The sequence below is a fragment of the Leucopleurus acutus genome (genome assembly GCF_964270905.1).
Source record: "Leucopleurus acutus genome assembly, chromosome: 1".
In the NCBI taxonomy this organism is placed as follows: Eukaryota; Metazoa; Chordata; class Mammalia; order Artiodactyla; family Delphinidae; genus Leucopleurus; species Leucopleurus acutus.
Genome location: NC_139142.1, coordinates 1745371 through 1764844, shown reverse-complemented (window position 1 = coordinate 1764844; position 19474 = coordinate 1745371). Strand labels below are relative to the sequence as shown.

Here is a 19474-nt window from a genome sequence, read left to right as displayed (position 1 = left end):
CCAATAGAACAGCCCTCTCTGAGTTTTTGTGTCCAGTGCAGTTACATGCATGTTGCTTACAACAAAGTTGATGATGATTTGGAGAAACAAGCAGTATTTTCATTATAACACCAGTTTTGTAGATGTGTAATCATATATATTTAAATACACATATGTAATACCAAAGTAGAGACTAGAGGCGAATGCACCAGAATAACAGAAGATGTCATCTCTATTTGCTGGTTATAAAAGCATATTCTTGTATGTACTTTTCTGTATTTCCTAAAGTTTTTATAATAAGGATATAAAAGTTTTATAATTAGACAAGGAGACTTAAAAATTGCTAGTAAGTGTGAAATTTCAGTAGAGCAGTTACTTAACAGTGCCAATCAGGGAATTCCCTGGCAGTCCAGTGTTTGGGACTCTGCACTTTCACTGCCGAGGGCCCAGATTCAGTCCCTGCTTGGGGAACTAAGATCCCACAAGCTGCACAGTGCAGCCAAAAAAATAATAATAACAGCGCTAATCCCAGGAGTAATCAAAAGTTGACTAAATGAAAGCATATCATTTGCTAAGAGTAAGAGGGATTCTTACTGATAAAGCACATAATAGTTTCCATAGTTTGTAGTTCACATACACTACAACATTCATCCTTCCATTTTAAGGAAGAGGAAACTGGTCCTCAGAGAAGTGAAGTCATTTTTGCTGTTCTTGAACCTGCATTAGCCAAAAGGAAGAGAGTGTTGTAGGGACTGGCTGGGGAGAACCAACCTGGATAAACACCCAGCGCGCAGATAGTCCGTAACTGCCGGCTTGGTTTTGAGTTGACAACGTGGGCATGCAGAAGTTGCACCAGAGCCTTCTGATTCGGGGCAGGGCTCAAGAAGAGACTTTCTAGTTAAAATTAGAAAGAACAGAAGAACAGCCTCACTTAGCTCTTCTTGCACTCACTCTCAATCTCTCCAAATTGAAAAGTCCAAAGCATGAGAAAATTATATTTAGAGATCCACACAGACATTGAAGTGAGCGCTCACTGAGTAGTCTGCACCAGCGATGACTAATAACCTTGCATCTCTCCTGTCCAGATAGTGTCTGCAGTCCAGTACTGCCACCAGAAGCGGATCGTCCACAGAGACCTCAAGGTGAGTCATAGTGCCCTTACTATTGTACACTTTCCTTGTGTGTGCTCAGTTCTCCCAGTGCTCATGACACAAAGGAGGCATAGATTAGACTGTGTTATTAAATTAAAAAAAAAATTCTAAGATCTATTTTACATTTCAGTTAAGGCAGCTCATAGTTGGTCTCTGGAGAAAAATCATCCTACCACCAAACAGATGGGGGCCTCCAGAAATGCACGCTCTCACCTGGACAGTGTCCTCAGTGCTGCCTGGCATCCTTTTCTGTTTTTCTAGTCAGCATTCTCTCCTGTTAACAGCAGCGTTATTTAAATGAGACCTACTTCACGGTTCTCCACCTCTGCCCACACTCCTGGCATAGGGTAAGGTTTCCTATTTCACAGAGAAAATAAAACACCAGGCAGAGACTCCTTTCCCAGCTGTACCTGCATCCACCCTTAACCTTTCAGGATTTCCCTCTTGTTACAGGACAGCGGGGTGCCTCTGCTGTCCCTCCCTCTGTGTTCTGGGTCCTGTGTCCCTCCAGGGGCTGCTTCACTCTGTTTCCTCCCATCTCTCCCTTCTTCATCTGCCCTCTCTCTCTCTGCTGGCGTGTCGCTAGCAGCATGTATAAAAACATGCTCAAGTTTATACCCTCTTTTACCAAAAAACCTCCCCACCCCGATTCCCCTTCCTGGTACACCCTTTTTTTCCTCTTCACCTTCACAGCTGTATTTCTCTAAACATTGTTTAGATTCTCTCTTAACTTGATATTCACTTATTCTCTCTCCTCACATAACTGTTATCAGTTTGCTTGTTCTCTGTTCACCCACCCTTGCTGCATTCACATCCACTCCAGTAGCTGCAGTGGCCACCTATATGTTGATGACCCCCAGATCCATTCCTGCAGCCAGAGCTCTCTTCTAGGATTTAGTGTCCAGCTGACAAAAGGACACCTTCACGTCAGCATCCCTCAGGTAGCTCGGGTTCAGCAAGTTCAACACCTAAACTCTTCCTTCCTAAACTTGAATTTTTATTTCTCATTGTGGTGACTGTCCTTCAGGTGCCTCTCTCTCCTTTACTCTGCCGTCTACTCAGACCCCAGGTCTTTTTGCTGCTGTTTCCTGAGTATCACTTGAGCTCGCTCTTTTCTGTCCCCACTCACACTCTCCTAGTCCAGACCACCAGCATATCTCGTACCTGATTACTACACTAGCCTCTTGCCTGGTCTTCCCTGCTTCCAATTTTGCCTCTTTCTTCCATGTCTGTTTCCTACATTGTAACCAGAATGGTCCTTTAAAAACACAAATAAGATTGTCATTTCCCGGGCTTCCCTGGTGGCTCAGTGGTTGAGAGTCCGCCTGCCGATGCAGGGGATGCGGGTTCGTGCCCCGGTCCGGGAAGATCCCACATGCCGCGGAGCGGCTGGGCCCGTGAGCCATGGCCGCTGAGCCTGCGCGTCCGGAGCCTGTGCTCCGCGACGGGAGAGGCCACAACAGTGAGAGGCCCACGGATTGTCGTTTCCCGCTTGAATGACTTTTTCAGTGGCTTCCTGTTGCCCTTAGGTTACAAACCCAAACTTCTTGACTACAAGTCACTTGGCTGGCCCTTTGTAATTCAGACATGGCCACATCCCCAGCTGTGTCTCTCTGCATCTCTCTACCACACACTGCCTTTCAGTTTCTTGAGGAAAACGTGTTCTGTCTCAGCAGGGTTTTCACACTGTTTATTCTGCTTGAAATGCCTCCGGTTAGCACACCCACTACTATCAACTAATCTTCCAGGCAGTGGTTTTAGTTTCACCCCCTCTAGGAAGCCGTACCATACCTTTCAGTGCTGGGCCCATGACTCCCCACTTCTCTGTCAGAGCAGTTAGGGCCAAGAGTGTAGCTGCTTATTTTTCTAAATTGTCAGCTTTTTGAGGGCAGGACCCTGTCTGTCTGTATATCCAGACACTAATATAACACCTGGTGTGTAATTGCCACGTGGTAAATGTTTGTTGAAACAAGTGGAGAAGACTGTGATCTCTATCTTGAATGAAGTTTTGGATGCTCCCTCCTCAGTGATAGCCATTATGCAGCTTACTTAGCAGTGTTTATGAAATGTGGCTCTCCACCTAAAGCAAGTATCTATTTTTTAAAAGCCCCTTATTCTTAAAAAGCTCTTTAAAGATTTTATTGATCGTGGATATTTGCTGCATAATTAGTGCTAGAATCAGTCTTTACAGTCGGGCCTCCATATCCCCGGGTTCTGCATCTGTGGCTAAGGAGGGCTGGCTATACTATACTGTTTTGTATGATGATGGATTATGGTATCCACAGGGGGTCCTAGAGCCAGTCCCCTAAGAAGACTGAGGGATGACTACACCTCATATCTGTTACTGGTTATTAATGCTGAAAAATGAGGAATTCTGATTTAGCTCCTATTTTTTTTCTCTAGAAAGAATGTTTTCTTATTCATTAGGATATATTAACTTTACATCATTACAAAAAGCTTTTGTGAAATGCCTGATTCTATCACAGTTCTGATTATATTTTGGTTAAATTTCATTTTTGTCTTGGTGTCTTCCCTCTAGGCTGAAAATCTATTGTTAGATGCTGATATGAACATTAAAATAGCTGACTTTGGTTTTAGCAATGAATTTACTGTTGGCAGTAAACTGGATACGTTTTGTGGCAGTCCTCCGTATGCAGCCCCAGAGCTCTTCCAGGGCAAGAAATACGACGGGCCAGAAGTGGACGTGTGGAGCCTCGGCGTCATTCTTTACACTCTAGTCAGCGGGTCACTCCCCTTTGATGGACAGAACCTAAAGGTATAAGAAGTGGTTGCATCCACGTTCTTCAGAAAGCTAAAAGGATTTTATAAAATGATAAGAGTTAATGTGTTAATGTTGTTGCAGTGGGGTTCTTTGAGTTCTTTTTTAACCTAAAAGTTGACTCACTAGTTTTCTTTCCTCTCTGCCTCCCCAAAGGAACTGAGAGAGAGAGTATTAAGAGGGAAATACAGAATCCCTTTCTACATGTCCACAGACTGTGAAAACCTTCTCAAACGTTTCCTGGTGCTAAATCCAATAAAACGAGGCACTCTAGAGGTAATCTCATAAGTGGAAATAAGGAACAACTTTGGAGCGTCTTTAAAGTATTTTTAGAACTTTGCTTGGTTTGTATGACGTATTGAATACTATCCTGGGGTAACATTGAGACATTTTTTAAAAGTTACCCTTTGAGCCATAATCGATGAAATGTTGAAAATAAACTTTCCTAAGTATTGTGATTATCAGAATGTTTCATTTTATGCTGCTAATGAACAGTTCACCTTTCAGCAAATCATGAAGGACAGGTGGATCAATGCAGGGCATGAGGAAGATGAACTAAAACCATTTGTTGAACCAGAACTGGACATCTCAGACCAGAAAAGAATAGGTAATTATTCTGTGCCTGCATGTTGGTGTGTGTACAAGTAGCATATTTCTGTTTGGATTCATATGTGTATGCCTAAAATGGGGATAATGGGAAGTTAAGTATAAGTTACATGAATCAGCTTATATGTTTTGTCATATTTAGGAACTTATCTGCAATTTCCTGTAATAGCACTCAGTAACTCAGAAATAAGCCAACTGCCCGTTTATGTTAGAAAATGTGTGATCTTTTGGGTCAAATAAAGGAAATTATTTTACCCTGTAACATAATGATTTCTTAACCAAACGAAACACATAAACTGTATTATACCCTTCTTTTAGATATTATGGTGGGAATGGGATATTCACAAGACGAAATTCAAGAATCTCTTAGTAAGATGAAATATGATGAAATCACAGCTACATACTTATTGTTGGGGAGAAAATCTTCAGAGGTAAGAATAATCAGACAAAAACCTACAATATCCTTTTTGTGAATTATTAGCTCATGTAAACTTAGTTTTTTTTAGTGTGTATAACATTTGATAATATTTTTAAATTTACCTTCAAATAACTAATCTAAGTCCTATGACTATTATGAGATGCTATTTTAACTTTAAGATAACCTTTAATAATTTGGCTTCCATTAGGTTAACCTATAGTCATTAGTAGTTTTTAAATAATGTAAAGTATCAGATGAAATAAATAGACCGTTTTAAGTTTTTTGAAAAAGCCTGGAAAGAAGAACATAAATATTTATCCTTGTGTGAGTTTTTCCAGCAGTCAGAAAAATACTTCTGCCTGAGTTTAGGGTTGTCATTTTTGTACACTGATTCTTCTCTCTCAGTGAACTACTTATGAGAGGTTTGTGTATTGTAAGTTTAGTTTCATAATAAACCATTTGGGCTCGTGTTGTGGTTTGCTCTGTTTTTCTCATTTTCTCTTAGCTGGATGCTAGTGATTCCAGTTCTAGCAGCAATCTTTCACTTGCTAAGGTTAGGCCAAGCAGTGACCTCAACAACAGTACTGGCCAGTCTCCTCACCACAAAGTCCAGAGAAGTGTTTCTTCAAGCCAGAAGCAGAGGCGGTACAGTGACCATGGTAAGTTTGAGACCATTCCAGTGTGTTCTCTCAGTCTCCCGTTAACCAAGAGGCCTCCTAACACTGGGAAGCATCCTTTTGCTTATGGACTACTGGGGTTGGATTTGCTTGATTTCCCTTCTTGACATTTCTTTCAAAGCAGTCCTGCAGGTTCTGGCGTATTTATCTATCTCAAGGCTCTGATCTCCTTGGTACACTCAGTAAGCTTTTTTTTTTTTTTTTAATTTATTTATTTATTTATTTATTTATGGCTGCGTTGGGTCTTCGTTGTTGCACGCGGGCTTTGTCTAGTTGCATTGAGTGGGGGCTGCTCTTCGTTGCGGTGCACGGGCTTCTCATTGCGGTGGCTTCTCTTTGTTGCGGAGCACGGGCTCTAGGAGCACAAGCTTCTGTAGTTGTGGCTCGCAGGCTGTAGGGCACAGGCTCAGTAGTTATGGTGCACGGGTTTAGTTGCTCCGCAGCATGTGGGATCTTTCCGGACCAGGGATGGAAACCATGTCCCCTGCATTGGCAGGCAGATTCTTAACCACTGCGCCACCGGGGAAGTCCCTCAGTAGGCTTTTATTGGGTAAGGCCTGGCTGGGCAGAAGCCTGAGCCACATGTGACTGTTGAGCACTTGAACTGTGGAAATGATTTTCAGTTTTGTCTCAGTTAAATTTATAAAGCCCTGTGCAGCCAGTGGCTACCACATGGGGCAGCACAGCCCTGGAAAATGTATAGTATCCCAGTTTTGCCTTAATTGGTTTAAATTTTTGACATGTGTCTTTCTCAGCCACACTCTAGCTGTTGTTGTGTCTAACCACCCTCACTCTTAAAAGTTTTCACCATAGAAGTGAATATTTCATGAGACTTAAGACCCTAAAGGATATGCTTACCAAACTTGACAGTTATTCTACCTTCAAGCCAGCCCCATTTGTTGGAATCCAGAGACTCTAGTAGGTGTGTGTTTATTCACATATTATTATTTCCTTTAATTCCAGCATGCAGGAACCGAATTTATGTTGGCCTGGTCCTAACTTTTAAAAATACATCCTCACATGGAACACCCGTTCATCGCTTTGTTCAGTTCATTTCCCTTCTCTGGACTTTGTCCACTCCGTTCTTTCACCTTGAGATGTGGCACTTAGAATTGCACAGAGTATTCCAGGTGTCTGTAGCTTTGGTTTTGTACCAAAAGTGATGACACTTTGGTTTCCATTTCTCTCCCTGCTGCTGCTGCCTCTCTATGTGGTTTGGGCCAAAGCAGCACATTGTACTGACACTGTCAGTAAACTGTCTATATGTCTGCTATTTTCTAGGGTGTAACTGAGAGCTCAGAACCTGTCTGATGCCAGGATTTGTGCAGGTGGCATTTGTAAACCAAGTGTTGATCTGGGTCTGTGTCTCTCGTGTTCATATTAGTTGCTTACAAGGAGGGGTTTTCTGTGTACTGCAGAGCAATTAGCAAAATGCCTATGTGTTGCTCTAAATCAACCAGTTTAAAGGGACTTGTTCCTAGATCCTGGAAGAGACCTGGTGGTGGAGTTTTCTCAGGTCCCTTTCCCCAGCTCAGAAAATTGTAGAGCTAGAAAGAGGTCACCAAACCCCCATATTAGCAATAAGGAAATAGGGCAAGAGAGCTCACCAGGTCTTCTGAGGTTAAATAGAAGTGGGAACGCCTGAGACAGACCCAGGATTCCTGGCCCCTGGTCCTATGGCTGTGTCCACTAACCCGCCCATTACCTCTTATAGTAGTGCTTTTATAATAATAATCATCCTTCTTTCTTGGAGCCTCTGATATTAAAAAGAAGTTCACAAAAGAACATTTCCAGAAATTCTGTATATAGAAAATCACTGACCCAATTCCACATGCTTTGGGGATGAAGATAGTGGTCAGCAAAAAAAAAAAGATTAGATTATGCCTCTGGCACTGTTCATTTAAGTGCTGAAAATGAGATAGGTTCCAAATAATGAACTCTAGTAAAGCACATCCACTTGGTACCAAGTGAAGGCAGACAAGCCTGTAGACAGACCAACTCTTAGCTTGCCCTCCCACCCCATCTCATCTCTCCTCTTGTTCCCTCCCTCTGGATGCCAATGATTTATATCTGCCTGCTTCTGTAAAATCATAACTTAATTTTTATTTGTGTTTCTTAATTTCGGTCCCGTGTATGAACCCCCCTGTATGTATGTACATTTTTTTCTAGGAAGGGTGATCTTCATCAGATTTTCAAGGGGTTCTTTTATTTAAAAAAAGAAAAAGAAAAGAAAGTGAAGAATCACTGTTCTGTTAACCAGTCAGTGGTATTGGGGAGGTTGGTAGTGATCAGGAAAAAAAATAAATTTGCATCCATTTCTCACATCTTATACAAGGTTGGATTCCAATTGGAATAAAAGTGTAAATATAAAAAAAAGAAACTGGGACTTCCCTGGTGGTCCAGCAGTAAAGAATCTGCCTTCCAGTGCAGGGGACTCGGGTTTGATCCCTGGTCTGGGAACTAAGATCCCACATGCTGCAGGGCAACTAAGCCCGCATGCTACAACAACTGAGCCCACGTGCCGCAACAAGAGTGCGCTTGTGCCTGCGTGCCAACGTGCTCTGGAGCCCGCACGCCGCAACAAAAGATCCTGCATGCTGTAACGAAGATCCCACGAGCCACAACTAAGACCCAACGCAGCCTAAAATAAAATACAAAATATATAAATTAATTAATTAAATAAAAATTATTTTTTAAAAAATCATATTTTGGGGAATTCCCTGGCAGTCCAGTGGTTAATTAGGACTCTAGGCACTTTCACTGTCGTGGCCCGGGTTCACTCCCTGGTCAGGGAACTAAGATCCTGCAAGCTCTGCGGTGTGGCCCAAAAGTAAAAAAAGAAGAAGAAAAATCACATTTTTGCGTGATATATCCACACTACGGAGCACTACTCAGCAATAAAAAGGAATAAATTGGGCTTCCCTGGTGGCTCAGTGGTTGAGAGTCCACCTGCCGATGCAGGGGATGCGGATTCGTGCCCCGGTCCGGGAGGGTCCCACATGCTGCGGAGTGGCTGGGCCCGTGAGCCATGGCCGCTGAGCCTGCGCGTCCGGGAGCCTGTGCTCCGCAACGGGAGAGGCCACAGTAGTGAGAGGCCTGCGTACCGCAAAAAAAAAAAAAAAAAAAAAAAGGAACAAATTATTGATAAATACAACAATTTGGATGGATCTCAAGGGAATTATGCTGAATGGGGGAGACAATCTCAAAAGGTTACATTGACTCCATTCACATAACATTCTTGAAATGACGGAATTACAGAGATGAGAACAGATTGGCGGTTGCCAGGATTTAGGGAAGGGACTTGAGGTGGAAGATAGGTGGCTGTGGCTGTGTTAGGGTCGCCCACAAGGTCCTTGAGATAGAACTGTTCTTCGTCTTGACTGGTGGTGATCCCGTGAATCTGCACATGTGATTAAAATGTGTAGAGCTGAATACACACGCACATAACACACAGTGCAAGTAAAACAGGAGCAGTCTGAATGAATGAGGTCAGCGGCTTGTATCAGTAGCTGTTCCATGCACAGTCTCAAATCCTAAAATGAAAAAAAATCTTTTAATTTTCTAAATAGCAATAATAAATGTTTTAGAACAAATTGGTAGTAACCCTAAAGATTCAGAATGTCATTAGATGTATCATGATATTGAGAGGAAAGAGAAGTATTAAGGGTAGTATCACCCTATACTTGGTTGATTCTTTGTTTTATATGTTAAAATTGCCAAACTGAGAACTTGGTTGTTCTCCCATAAATCAAATCTTTGTTTACTTTTAATTCAGTTCCAAATAGAATTACCATTATTTATTTATTTACCACACCACGCAGCTTGTGGGATCTTAGCTCCCCAACCAGGGATCGAACCTGGGCGCTCAGCAGTGAAAGCACAGGGTCCTAACCACTGGACCACCAGGGAATTCCCTAGATTTACCATTTGGATTTTTGTCCTAGAAGTAGCTTTTCTGTACCCCACCCCATCCGTTTTTTTTAATAATTTATTTTTCTGTTGAAGTATAGTTGATTTACAGTGTTGTCTTAATTTCTACTATACAGTAGAGTGACTCAGTTATACACATATATACATTCTTCTTCATATTCTTTTCCATTATGGTTTATCTCAGGATATTGAATATAATTCCCTGTACTATACAGTGAGACCTGGTTGTTTATCCATTCTATATGTAATAGTTTGCATCTACTAACCCCAAGCTCCCAGTCCCTCCCTCCCCTTCCCTCTTCCCCCTCCCATCCATTTTTTAATAAACCTAAAATATAAAGGCTTTTCTACCATAAATGATTAGCATTTGGTGCTGTTCCTTAAGATTACCACTGGACGTCATATATAATGAATATACTAGTTATCTCATTCATTTCCATAATTCTTTGAACTCTGAATCTCCTGTGTCATCAGAGTCTCTAGGTGATTTACTGCAGGACATCAGTTAATTGCCCACCTGGGGTGTCCCTAGGCATCCTCCCCCTGGGAGGGGGTCTGACCAGGAACATCCACCCATGTCCTCCCTGTCACTTCCATGAGAAACATGCTTTCTTTTGCTCATACTGCCTCTCCTTTTCTACTCAAATTCCTGTTTACCTAGAAGATTATGAGTGCTTTAAAAAAGATGCAAGATAAAACTTCAAAAGAAAGAGCCTGTAGATCTGTACTGTTCTTTTCCAAAAGGTGACGGCATCTCTTATACAAAAAGGATGAAATTCACTCAGATGTATAGATACCAGGTGAACCAGTTCATTCTGCATGATGTGTATGCATCAAGTTAGTTTGATTATTTATCTGTCCAGTAACACCCCGTAAACATGTTTCAGAAAGACAACTATATAAGCTTATTAGTTTAAAAAAAAAAAACACTTTAAAAACGTAGAATGTTAGGGACTAATAAGTGAAATTTTAATATTGAATTCAGGACTTCCCTGGTAGTACAGTAGTTAAGAATCTGCCTGCAAAAAGGAATAAAAAACAACAACAACAAAAAAGAATCTGCCTGCCAATGCAGGGGACACAGGTTTGGGAAGATCCCACATGCCACAGAACAACTAAGCCCATGCAGCACAAGTACTGAGCCTGCGCTCCAGAGCTCGTGAGCCACAACTACTGAAGTCCGTGCACCTAGAGGCCGTGCTGCACAACAAGACAAGCCACCGCAATGAGAAGCCCACACACCGCAACGAAGAGCAGCCCCTGCTCGCCACAACTAGAGAAAGCCCACGTGCAGCAATGAAGAGTCAACACAGCCAAAAATATATATATATATATTTTTTAAGTGGTTAGGTAATTTAAAAAAAATAAAATAAAATTGAATTCATTGCATAGGGAAGACATTATACATGAATGGGAAGCATCTTAGAAGATTTTTACTGTCTTATATTCTCTTAGATGAATAGAAATCTTGGGTCATCTTATAAAGTGTTCATTTTCACAGGATAAAACATAAAACTATATTCTGACTTTTAAAAAGTGAACTCTGTATTTTAGCTGGACCAGCTATTCCTTCAGTTGTGGCGTATCCAAAAAGGAGTCAGACCAGCACTGCAGACGGTGACCTCAGAGAAGATGGAGTTCCCTCCCGGAAACCAGGCGGCAGTGCTGCTGGAGGAAAGGGAGTTGCTCCAGCCAGTCCCATGCTTGGGAGTGCAAGTAATCCCAACAAGGCAGATATTCCTGAACGCAAGAAGAGCTCCACCGTCCCTGGTGTAAGTATTGTTGGACTGTAGGGCAGGCTAGGGTTGTAGGATTGAAATGATAAGACATTTTGCTCCTGTGTGTTCATCTGCCTACAAAGCCCTACCCACTGGGCCACCAGGCACAGTCTCAGCCTGTAAGGATCACTTGCTCTGTTGCACGTATTTCTTGTTGAGCCGTATCCCACTGGATGAGTGATCAGATCCTTTATGTCAAGGGCTGTTTTTAGTTACTCCATAAACATCTGCTAAACTTCAGACTGTATCAGGTGCTGAGATATGGAAAGACGTCATAATCTAACAGAGGAAATGAATAAAACCAAATGGGGACAATGCAGACAGGTGATGGCAAACAGCAACCTGATGGAGTCTGTACAGGGCACTGTGAGCTCTGACTGCCAGGGATTTGGTGTTTGCCCTGCATCTCAAAGGGCTCTATTGATACAGAGTGTTGACTGAGTCCTTACCATGTGCCAGGGACCATGCTGAGTGCTTTTTCATGTATTAGCTAAATGTTAAGGTGAAGAAATTGAAGAAAAGTTAGGTAATTGTCTAAAGTTATACTGCTAAACCGAATCCGTCTCTTAATCCCTGCCCTGAACAATATCTCCCTAGGAAGTAGGTAGTATTTGTTAAATTGAATCTATTCAGTTTCAACAACTTCTTTGTGAATTGAAATGTGTTCTCTCTGACCTAACATAGTGATTATTATTCTTAGCACTCCAAAAGTAATTTTTTTCATGATTTGATGTTTGTATTTATTGTGAAATGATCTCCAAGTCTAATTAACATCCGTCACCATACACAGTTACAGAATTTTTTTCTTGTGATGTGAACTTCTTAGATTTACCCTCTTGGCAACTTCCAAATATGCACTACAGTATTGTTCACTAGAGTCACCATGGTGCACATTGCATCCCCAGGACTTATTTATTTTATAACTGGAAGACTCAAAAAGTAATTTTAAAAAGAATTTTCAGAGAATGAACAATTTTAAGGATATTCTGTAACCACATTTTTCCCTAAAAGTTAGCGGTGACAAAGCCTTTCCTCTACCCTAAAGAATCCCCAAACTGAGGATCCCACATGGAATCTGTGCTGCTCCCTTTGGCCATTTCTTGGGGAGAGGCTTAGAAAGGAACCCAGAAGGTTTTGTGTGTTCCATCCTTTGACATTGTGCTTTATCAGAGTAAACGCTGTGTGGAAAGGTTTTTTATTTGGCTTCCTAATGCAGTAAAATTGGATCGTCATTCCATAGCCCTGCAATTTAAATGCAGCCTCCAATTTTTGTTGACAGTTACCAGAAGAAGAAAAAGACTTTGTTCCCTGCCTTCATAACTTCCATTCCTTAACTCTATTCATCTGCACACCCCCCTTTTGAAAGTATATCGCAAGCATTATTAGCCACTCATATATGATTATTTATAAAGGAAAGAAGTATGTTGTTATAATTTTCTCCCACTTGTCTTCTGCTTCCCTATACATGATCTGCTCATGTTGTATTAAAGGTGGCTGCTTTTATCTTTGTTTTAAAATTGTTATCTGATAAAAGTTTTTACTTGTGACTTTTGTTCCTTGCTTTTTAATTTTGAAAGTATTAGCTTTTTACAAATTGATGTGAAATTCACATGACATATAATGAGCCATTTGAAGCATACTATTCAGTGGCATGTAGTACATTCACAGTGTTGTGCAGCCTCTACCTCTCTCTAGTTCTGAAACACTTCCGAACACCCTGTGCTCATTAAGTAATCACTCTCTCCAATCCTCTCTTCCCCAGCCCCTGGCATCCAGTAATCTGCTTTCTCTCCCAGTAGGTTTGCCTATTCTGGAGATTTCATATAAATGGACTTATACAAGCCTCTTGTGTCTGCCTTCTTTCACTCACCGTAATATTTTCATGGTTCATCCAAGTTGTTGGGTGAACTCATTCCTTTTTATATGCCACAGTTTGTTTACCTTCTTATTCATTCATGGACATTTAGATTGTTCCTGTCTTTTGGTTATTATAAATAATGTTGCTGTAAGCATTTGTGTACAAGTTTGTGTACCGCACCTGCCGTATTTGAGTCTCTCTTTCTCCACATCCTTGCCAATACTTGTTATTTTCTGGTTTTTTTAATTATAGCTATCCTGGTGTGTGTGAAGTGGTACCTCATTGTGGTTTTGATTTGCGTTTCCTAAATGACCAGTGATGTTCAGCATCTTTTCATGTGTTTATTGGCCATTTGTATGCCTTCTTTAGAAAAATGTCTATTCAAGTCCTTTGCCCATTTTTAAATTGGGTTGTTTGTCATCTTGTGGTTGAGTTGTAAGGGTTCGTTATATATTCTGGATATTAAACCTTTACCAAATATAGGATTTGCAAATATTTTCTCCTATTCTGTAGGTTCTCTTTTCACATCCTTGATAGTGTTCTTTGATGCACAAAAGTTTCTAATTTTGATAAAGTCCAGTTTATTTTTTTCTTTTTGTTACTCATATTTGTGTGTGTGTGTCTTATCTGAATCTCTCGTCAAATCCAAGGTCATGTAGATATACCCATTTTTTTCTAATAGTTTTACAGTTTTAACCCTAATTTTTATTTTATTTGTATATTTACCTTATATTTATAATCCTTGCTTTTTAATTTTTTACTTTGAAAGTATTACCTTTTAAAAATAGTGGATCTCTCTGTCTGCTTTGTTTTAAATAATCCATGAGTTATTACTCTGTAGATTATTATAGCCAGCTTTTCAGAGTCACTTTACCATAGCCATCTTTCATTATTGCAGAAACATTGGAGGCTAGGAAGGAGGGTGGAGGCTGCTGCCTTCATCCTCTTCTCTGATCTAGTGGCCAGTACTGTTGATATTTTAGTGTAGGTTTATTTAAAGAGTATTCACGTTTATTTAAATTAGGTGGGGTTTTTTTCCTATTGTACTATACTTACTAAATAGTTTAAGACCAAAATGCCCTTTTTTTTAATAGAGTAATACAGCATCTGGTGGAATGACGCGGCGGAATACTTATGTTTGCAGTGAAAGAACTACAGCTGATAGACATTCAGTAATTCATAATGGCAAAGAAAACAGGTATGAAATTTTACCTGTTTGCAAGAAAATTTGTTTTTCCCAAGAGAAATGGAAGAATGATATTTGCTTCTCAGTTTTTATAATCAAAATTCAAATACTAGTGGTAAGTATTCGCTAATGGTAAGTTAAATTTGAACGCAGAGTTTTAGTGAGATCCTAGAATTCCAAATTCCTCTCATTGTCCAGAGCTTATCCTCTTGGCCAGCTGCGTATGATGATTGGAAGGGTTGAGTTAAAGCACGGAGCTTTCCCAGAGGAAATAGATGGTAAGCTATGGTTTAATTGTAGAATTATGAACAGGGAAATGGAGATTATTTTGTGCACATGAATAACTTGAACCAGGGCTGGAAGGGGGAAGGATGAGGACCTGAGACGGGGAGCCACACCTCAGGAAGATGTGGAGCACCTGATGGGGCGGGTGAGCCTTCAGTCATAGGTCAGCAGTGTGTCAGAGGAGCATGGCGGACAAGTAGTAACACAGTCTTCACCTTAAAAGAGACACATTGAGTATCCCAGAGAAATGGAGAGTGCAATCTTCTGAATGATTTTAATCTGGTAGAGAGGCAGTCATACATTGGATAAGCATGATTTAAAATACTAACAAAGTAATATATCAGTAAGGAGTTAGATCATGCAAACAATTTTCTTGGGGTTTCAAAATAAGAAATAGAGTCAGAAAAGTGGGATTAAGTACATCCAGAAACCATGGAGTAGAGCTAAGTTTGGGCAGAGGGAAAAGTGGGTGGGGGGAGTTGGATTGGTAGAGTAGTGAAATATATTGTATATAGAACAAATTTCCCAAATGGGCATGATTTTCCTTCTTTCTTTTTGGAAAAGTAGTATAAAACTAAATTCAAAATGGTGAGATAAGGTCAAAGTGAGCAGATAAAGTTCTGGAGTAGAAATCCATAAAATAAATTCACATCATCTTTCATTGTCCCCTGGCCTCTCTGAACATTGCTTGGTCATATCACATTCTCATGTGTAGCATCAAAATTGTTTTTCCTCTTTTTCTGACATTTACTTTCTGAAATTGCATTATAAGATTTCTGTTTCCTTTAGATCTCATCAGTCAAATGAAAATGTTTGATCAGTAACTTCTGTAACAACCTAAGCTTAACCTAACCTCTTTCACCCTTAAAACCAGACTATTTTATCATTCCCCTCTTCCACAGACCACTTATGTTTGAATTGACACGAAGGTAAAAGCTTACTATGTGAGATTACATTCATTTTTCAGTGAATTTTTAGAAATATTTACATCCTGATATTCTGATTCCTATGTGTGTGCTTGTTTTAACATTGTCTTTTTCCTATGATTAAGAACTATTAATAATTTGAGTAGAGCAGCTGGGCTAGATAGCTTATAAATTAGTGATTGGTATATTTATTTTTTAATAGTGGTCTATTCTTTGGTAAATTTTCTTTTCTTACAGTTACTTTGTCAAATCTATCAAATTTCTTCTAGTTTGAAGGGATTGAATAGGAGATATCAGTAGAAGACTTAGAAATTTCTTTCTTCTTTTTTTTTTTTGGCCTCATGGGATCTTAGTTCTCTGACCAGGGATTGAACCTGGGTTCCCCACAGTGAAAGTGCTGAGTCCGAACCACTGGACTGCCAGGGAGTTCCCAAAAGTTTCTAATATGTTATGGATATTAGTCTATAGAACTAGAAAATGTTGTTTCATGACCTTTCTTTTTACAGATTCTTCTAAATTGTTGAATTATTCTATCAGATTCCTTTTGAACTTTAGAATATACAATTCTCTGAGGTACAGAGTCAGACTTTTATTTAAAAGGCTATTAAGACCAAGATCTAGGTCTGCTCCCTTGATTTGTGTTTCTGTGTGTGCATCTACTCCTCTAATTCTCCTTCCCTACAGTTATTCAGTTCACTCTTTGGAAATAGTTTTAGGAATACTCTGATTTCTTTGGAGTCATTACCTGTCTGTGTTCTACCTGCAGACGCCTTCCTCAGTGGGGCTGCCTCCTCCTTATACCAACCTGGGCCTTATGGCATCTGTTAGCATCAGCTCTTTAAATGCTTTGCTGAAAGTGTTGTCTTTATCTTCAGTCAGACAGCGCCTCCAACCACACAAGCGGGGCCCATGATTTTCATAATATCTGGATTTTCTTTTTCTGTCTTACAAATGAATTGAAAAATTGTGGGAAAATATTGGAGGTTTGAGTGCCAAACTGGTGGTCATATTTTTTACTTCCAGTTAAGGAAGGCATTAAATGTGACAACTTTCTCACCCTTAAAATAGATGCTTGAGTCATAAATTATGCACTGAGCCTTCTCTGTGTGCAGATGACTTCTTTGGCAGATTGTTGCTTTTTCCTCTCCCATATATATCTCATTCCTTGACTACAATACTAGTAAGGTACAGGATGCCTGGATCTATGTTAACTTCTGAAAGAAGGACATTAATTCCCATTTTAGCCTTCAATATGTTGGACTTTTTTCTTATACATGTGAGTGTTTTTACAGAATTCCAACAAGAGAATGATTGTGGCTAATGAAAACTAAATGAGCAAAGAAGGTTTTATCACATTTAACACATGTGTCTTTGGGTTATATTTTTAATTTTGCTTTTGCCCAATCACTGATTATGCTTTGAGTCAGCAACCAATTTCATATCAGAATGTTCTGATATAGGATAGATGTCATATCAAACAAATTGAAAATACCTTTCCTTTAATAACAGTAAGTAGATTCGAATTTTAAAAAATTATCAGGCATAGATATAAAACCAGAAGATTAACAGGAACTTCACACAATTTGAATTTTAAGAAATCATACTATTTCTGTAAGTTAAGGTTTAAAAAATGATTTTTCCTTGTACCCAGAACTACTAAAAATATAACGCAGTTACTGTTTTGTTTATGTAGATTCTTGTGGGGTGGTCTATGAACTATAACCATCATTTGTGCCACTTTTCTGGGGGAGAAATTTTGTCCAGTTTGATGCAGCCCATTGTGATGTTGGGATTGTATGTTGTAAATAGAATTTTTGTGAGTTTGTACAGACTTGACATTCGGCAAACATTTATTGAGTTTACTGTTTCCTAAATTGAGGTGCTAGGCCTACTTTAGAAGTCAAAAAAAACACATCTGTTTTGTTGCTTGCTTTGTGGAACTCGTAATGTGACATGATTAAAGAAATAATTCATTTAATTGCCTTTAAGATTTTGTAAAAATTTAATAATTTGTAATATATCAATTTACACTTCCTTTTTAAGAAGGTCTCTGCCTCTAAGGAGGGGTCAGTTTTTTATTGTAAAGTGTCTGTCCACACAGTCTTGCCTTCACCGTCCAGCCAGGGAGCAATGGCCTCACGGGGGATAGACTGAGCATCTCCCTGCTCTGGATAAGGAAAGCCATTTCCTTATCCAGAGTCTTTGGGACCATTTATATTCTCCAGGGAAGATGCCAAATAACCCCTGCCTCCTCTTCTTCCCCTGCTTTTTTTTTTAATGCATCTATTGATCTTAGCTCCTAATTTGGGCAAGAGAACATCAGCAGCTGGGCGGGGGCATAAAGTGTGTTTGACGACTCTTGACCTGCTCGGAACAGGTAATAGAGCACAAAAGACAGTTGTATTTATCTGTAACTTATTAAAGTAAAATTATATGTATCTATGTGTATGTATGTCTGTACGTGCATATTGGAAACAACAAAGCATTTCTTCAGATAGTTGAATCACTTAGACTCTCTGTGTTGCAGGTGACAGAAACCCAGTCCAAACAAGTTTAAATTAAAAAGGGCATCTATGAATTCCTATAACTAAAAAAGTCCAGGGATAGAGTCAGGGTTCATCTCATAGTTCTGCTTCCTCTGCAGGAGTTCCTTGATGGGCTCAGCAGCATCCGCCCTGACATCTTCCCACACTCAGCTCTGCTCAAGCAGAAGCCCTGGGGCTGTCTTCTGGGGCCCTGTTGGTCTGGCTCTGGCCATGTGCCCATCTCTTAATCTGTCACTGGCCAGGGTAGCTGGGAAAGTCTGGGGTGGAGTCAATGACATCGAGAGACCAAAAACCTATTTCTACCAAAACAGAATTCAGGTGTTTTTGCCAAAGGAAAGGACTGTGAAAAACACAAAAGTGAGTCTATGTTTAATCTTTATAAGCCACTCCCCCAAGTGAGAGGGCAGGATTGTCAAACAAACGCAGGGACAAGCAGATCTTCTTGAGCAGTTTATTACAAAGACCTGTCTCCTTCATATTGGGACTGTTAGAATTCCAGTGGCTCATTTCATTAATGTACCTTTTCAGTTAGGAGACCCCGGGGACACGATGAGATTGCAGGCCGTGCTTCCAGGGCGCATAAGCAGACAGGAGTCACTGCGGTACAGTGTGGTGTGCGGTAGCAGGTGCCTGCACTGAATACATAGAGCGGAATGAGTCACTCCTGATGGGAGAGGGCACCGGTGGAGACTTCGCGGAGGGGATGACCTCTGGGTTGAATTTTGATGAAAATAGAAAGATGCCAGCTCTCCAGACACGGAGAATAGCTCCTGCAAAAGTTCTTTGATGCACGACCAAGCGACTGCACATCATCAGGTGGGCCCGAAAGTCTAGTCCCGGGAGGTAACAGTGAAAGGTCAAGCCTGGAGAGGTGGCAGGGGCTGAGCTGTGGGCACCTGAGGATGCTACTTGGATGCCAGCAGAGTTTGGACTTTATCCTGAAGACACAGTGTGCTTTTGCATGGTTAAAAGCAGATGAGTGACAAGGTCAGGTTTGCGCTTTAGAAAGTTCACAGCTGTATGATGGACAGATTGGAAAGTGTGAAATTGGAGACCAGTAAAGACAGATGACTTAGGATTGGGCCTGTGGGAGAGGTGAAGCGCTGCACGAAGACCCTCAGAGTAGAGGTGGGGAGGCCCGGGCTCATTGAAGTGCTGTTAGGAAGTTGACACCAGCAAGATGTCCCAGTTGCTCTGGATGTGGGGCATGAGGGAAAGAACCTGATGTTTCTAGGTTTCAGGCTTTGAAAGGATTTCTGTAGAAAGTCACTGAAAGAGTATGGTCAGAATTCTAAATCCCTGATTATCTTTTAAAGGAAAGAAACTGCCCCTTTGAAATTCCAAGGACATGATGA

The 19474-nt window shown here is 40.5% G+C and overlaps 1 protein-coding gene across 8 annotated transcripts in view; it reads left to right on the top strand.

Moving 5' to 3' along the window:
• The window catches only part of MARK3 (microtubule affinity regulating kinase 3), a 107902-nt gene that overhangs the window by 76629 nt on the left and 11799 nt on the right, over positions 1-19474 (top strand). For 6 of the 8 annotated variants that reach the window (XM_082843365.1, XM_082843363.1, XM_082843360.1 and 3 more), the window contains 8 exons: positions 1065-1121; positions 3670-3906; positions 4066-4185; positions 4417-4516; positions 4834-4946; positions 5439-5592; positions 11095-11312; positions 14271-14374. In XM_082843365.1, coding sequence (XP_082699491.1) covers positions 1065-1121; positions 3670-3906; positions 4066-4185; positions 4417-4516; positions 4834-4946; positions 5439-5592; positions 11095-11312; positions 14271-14374 — 1103 coding nt within the window. The remainder of the gene's footprint in view (positions 1-1064; positions 1122-3669; positions 3907-4065; positions 4186-4416; positions 4517-4833; positions 4947-5438; positions 5593-11094; positions 11313-14270; positions 14375-19474) is intronic. The other 2 variants (XM_082843364.1, XM_082843362.1) reach the window with 1 other exon arrangement.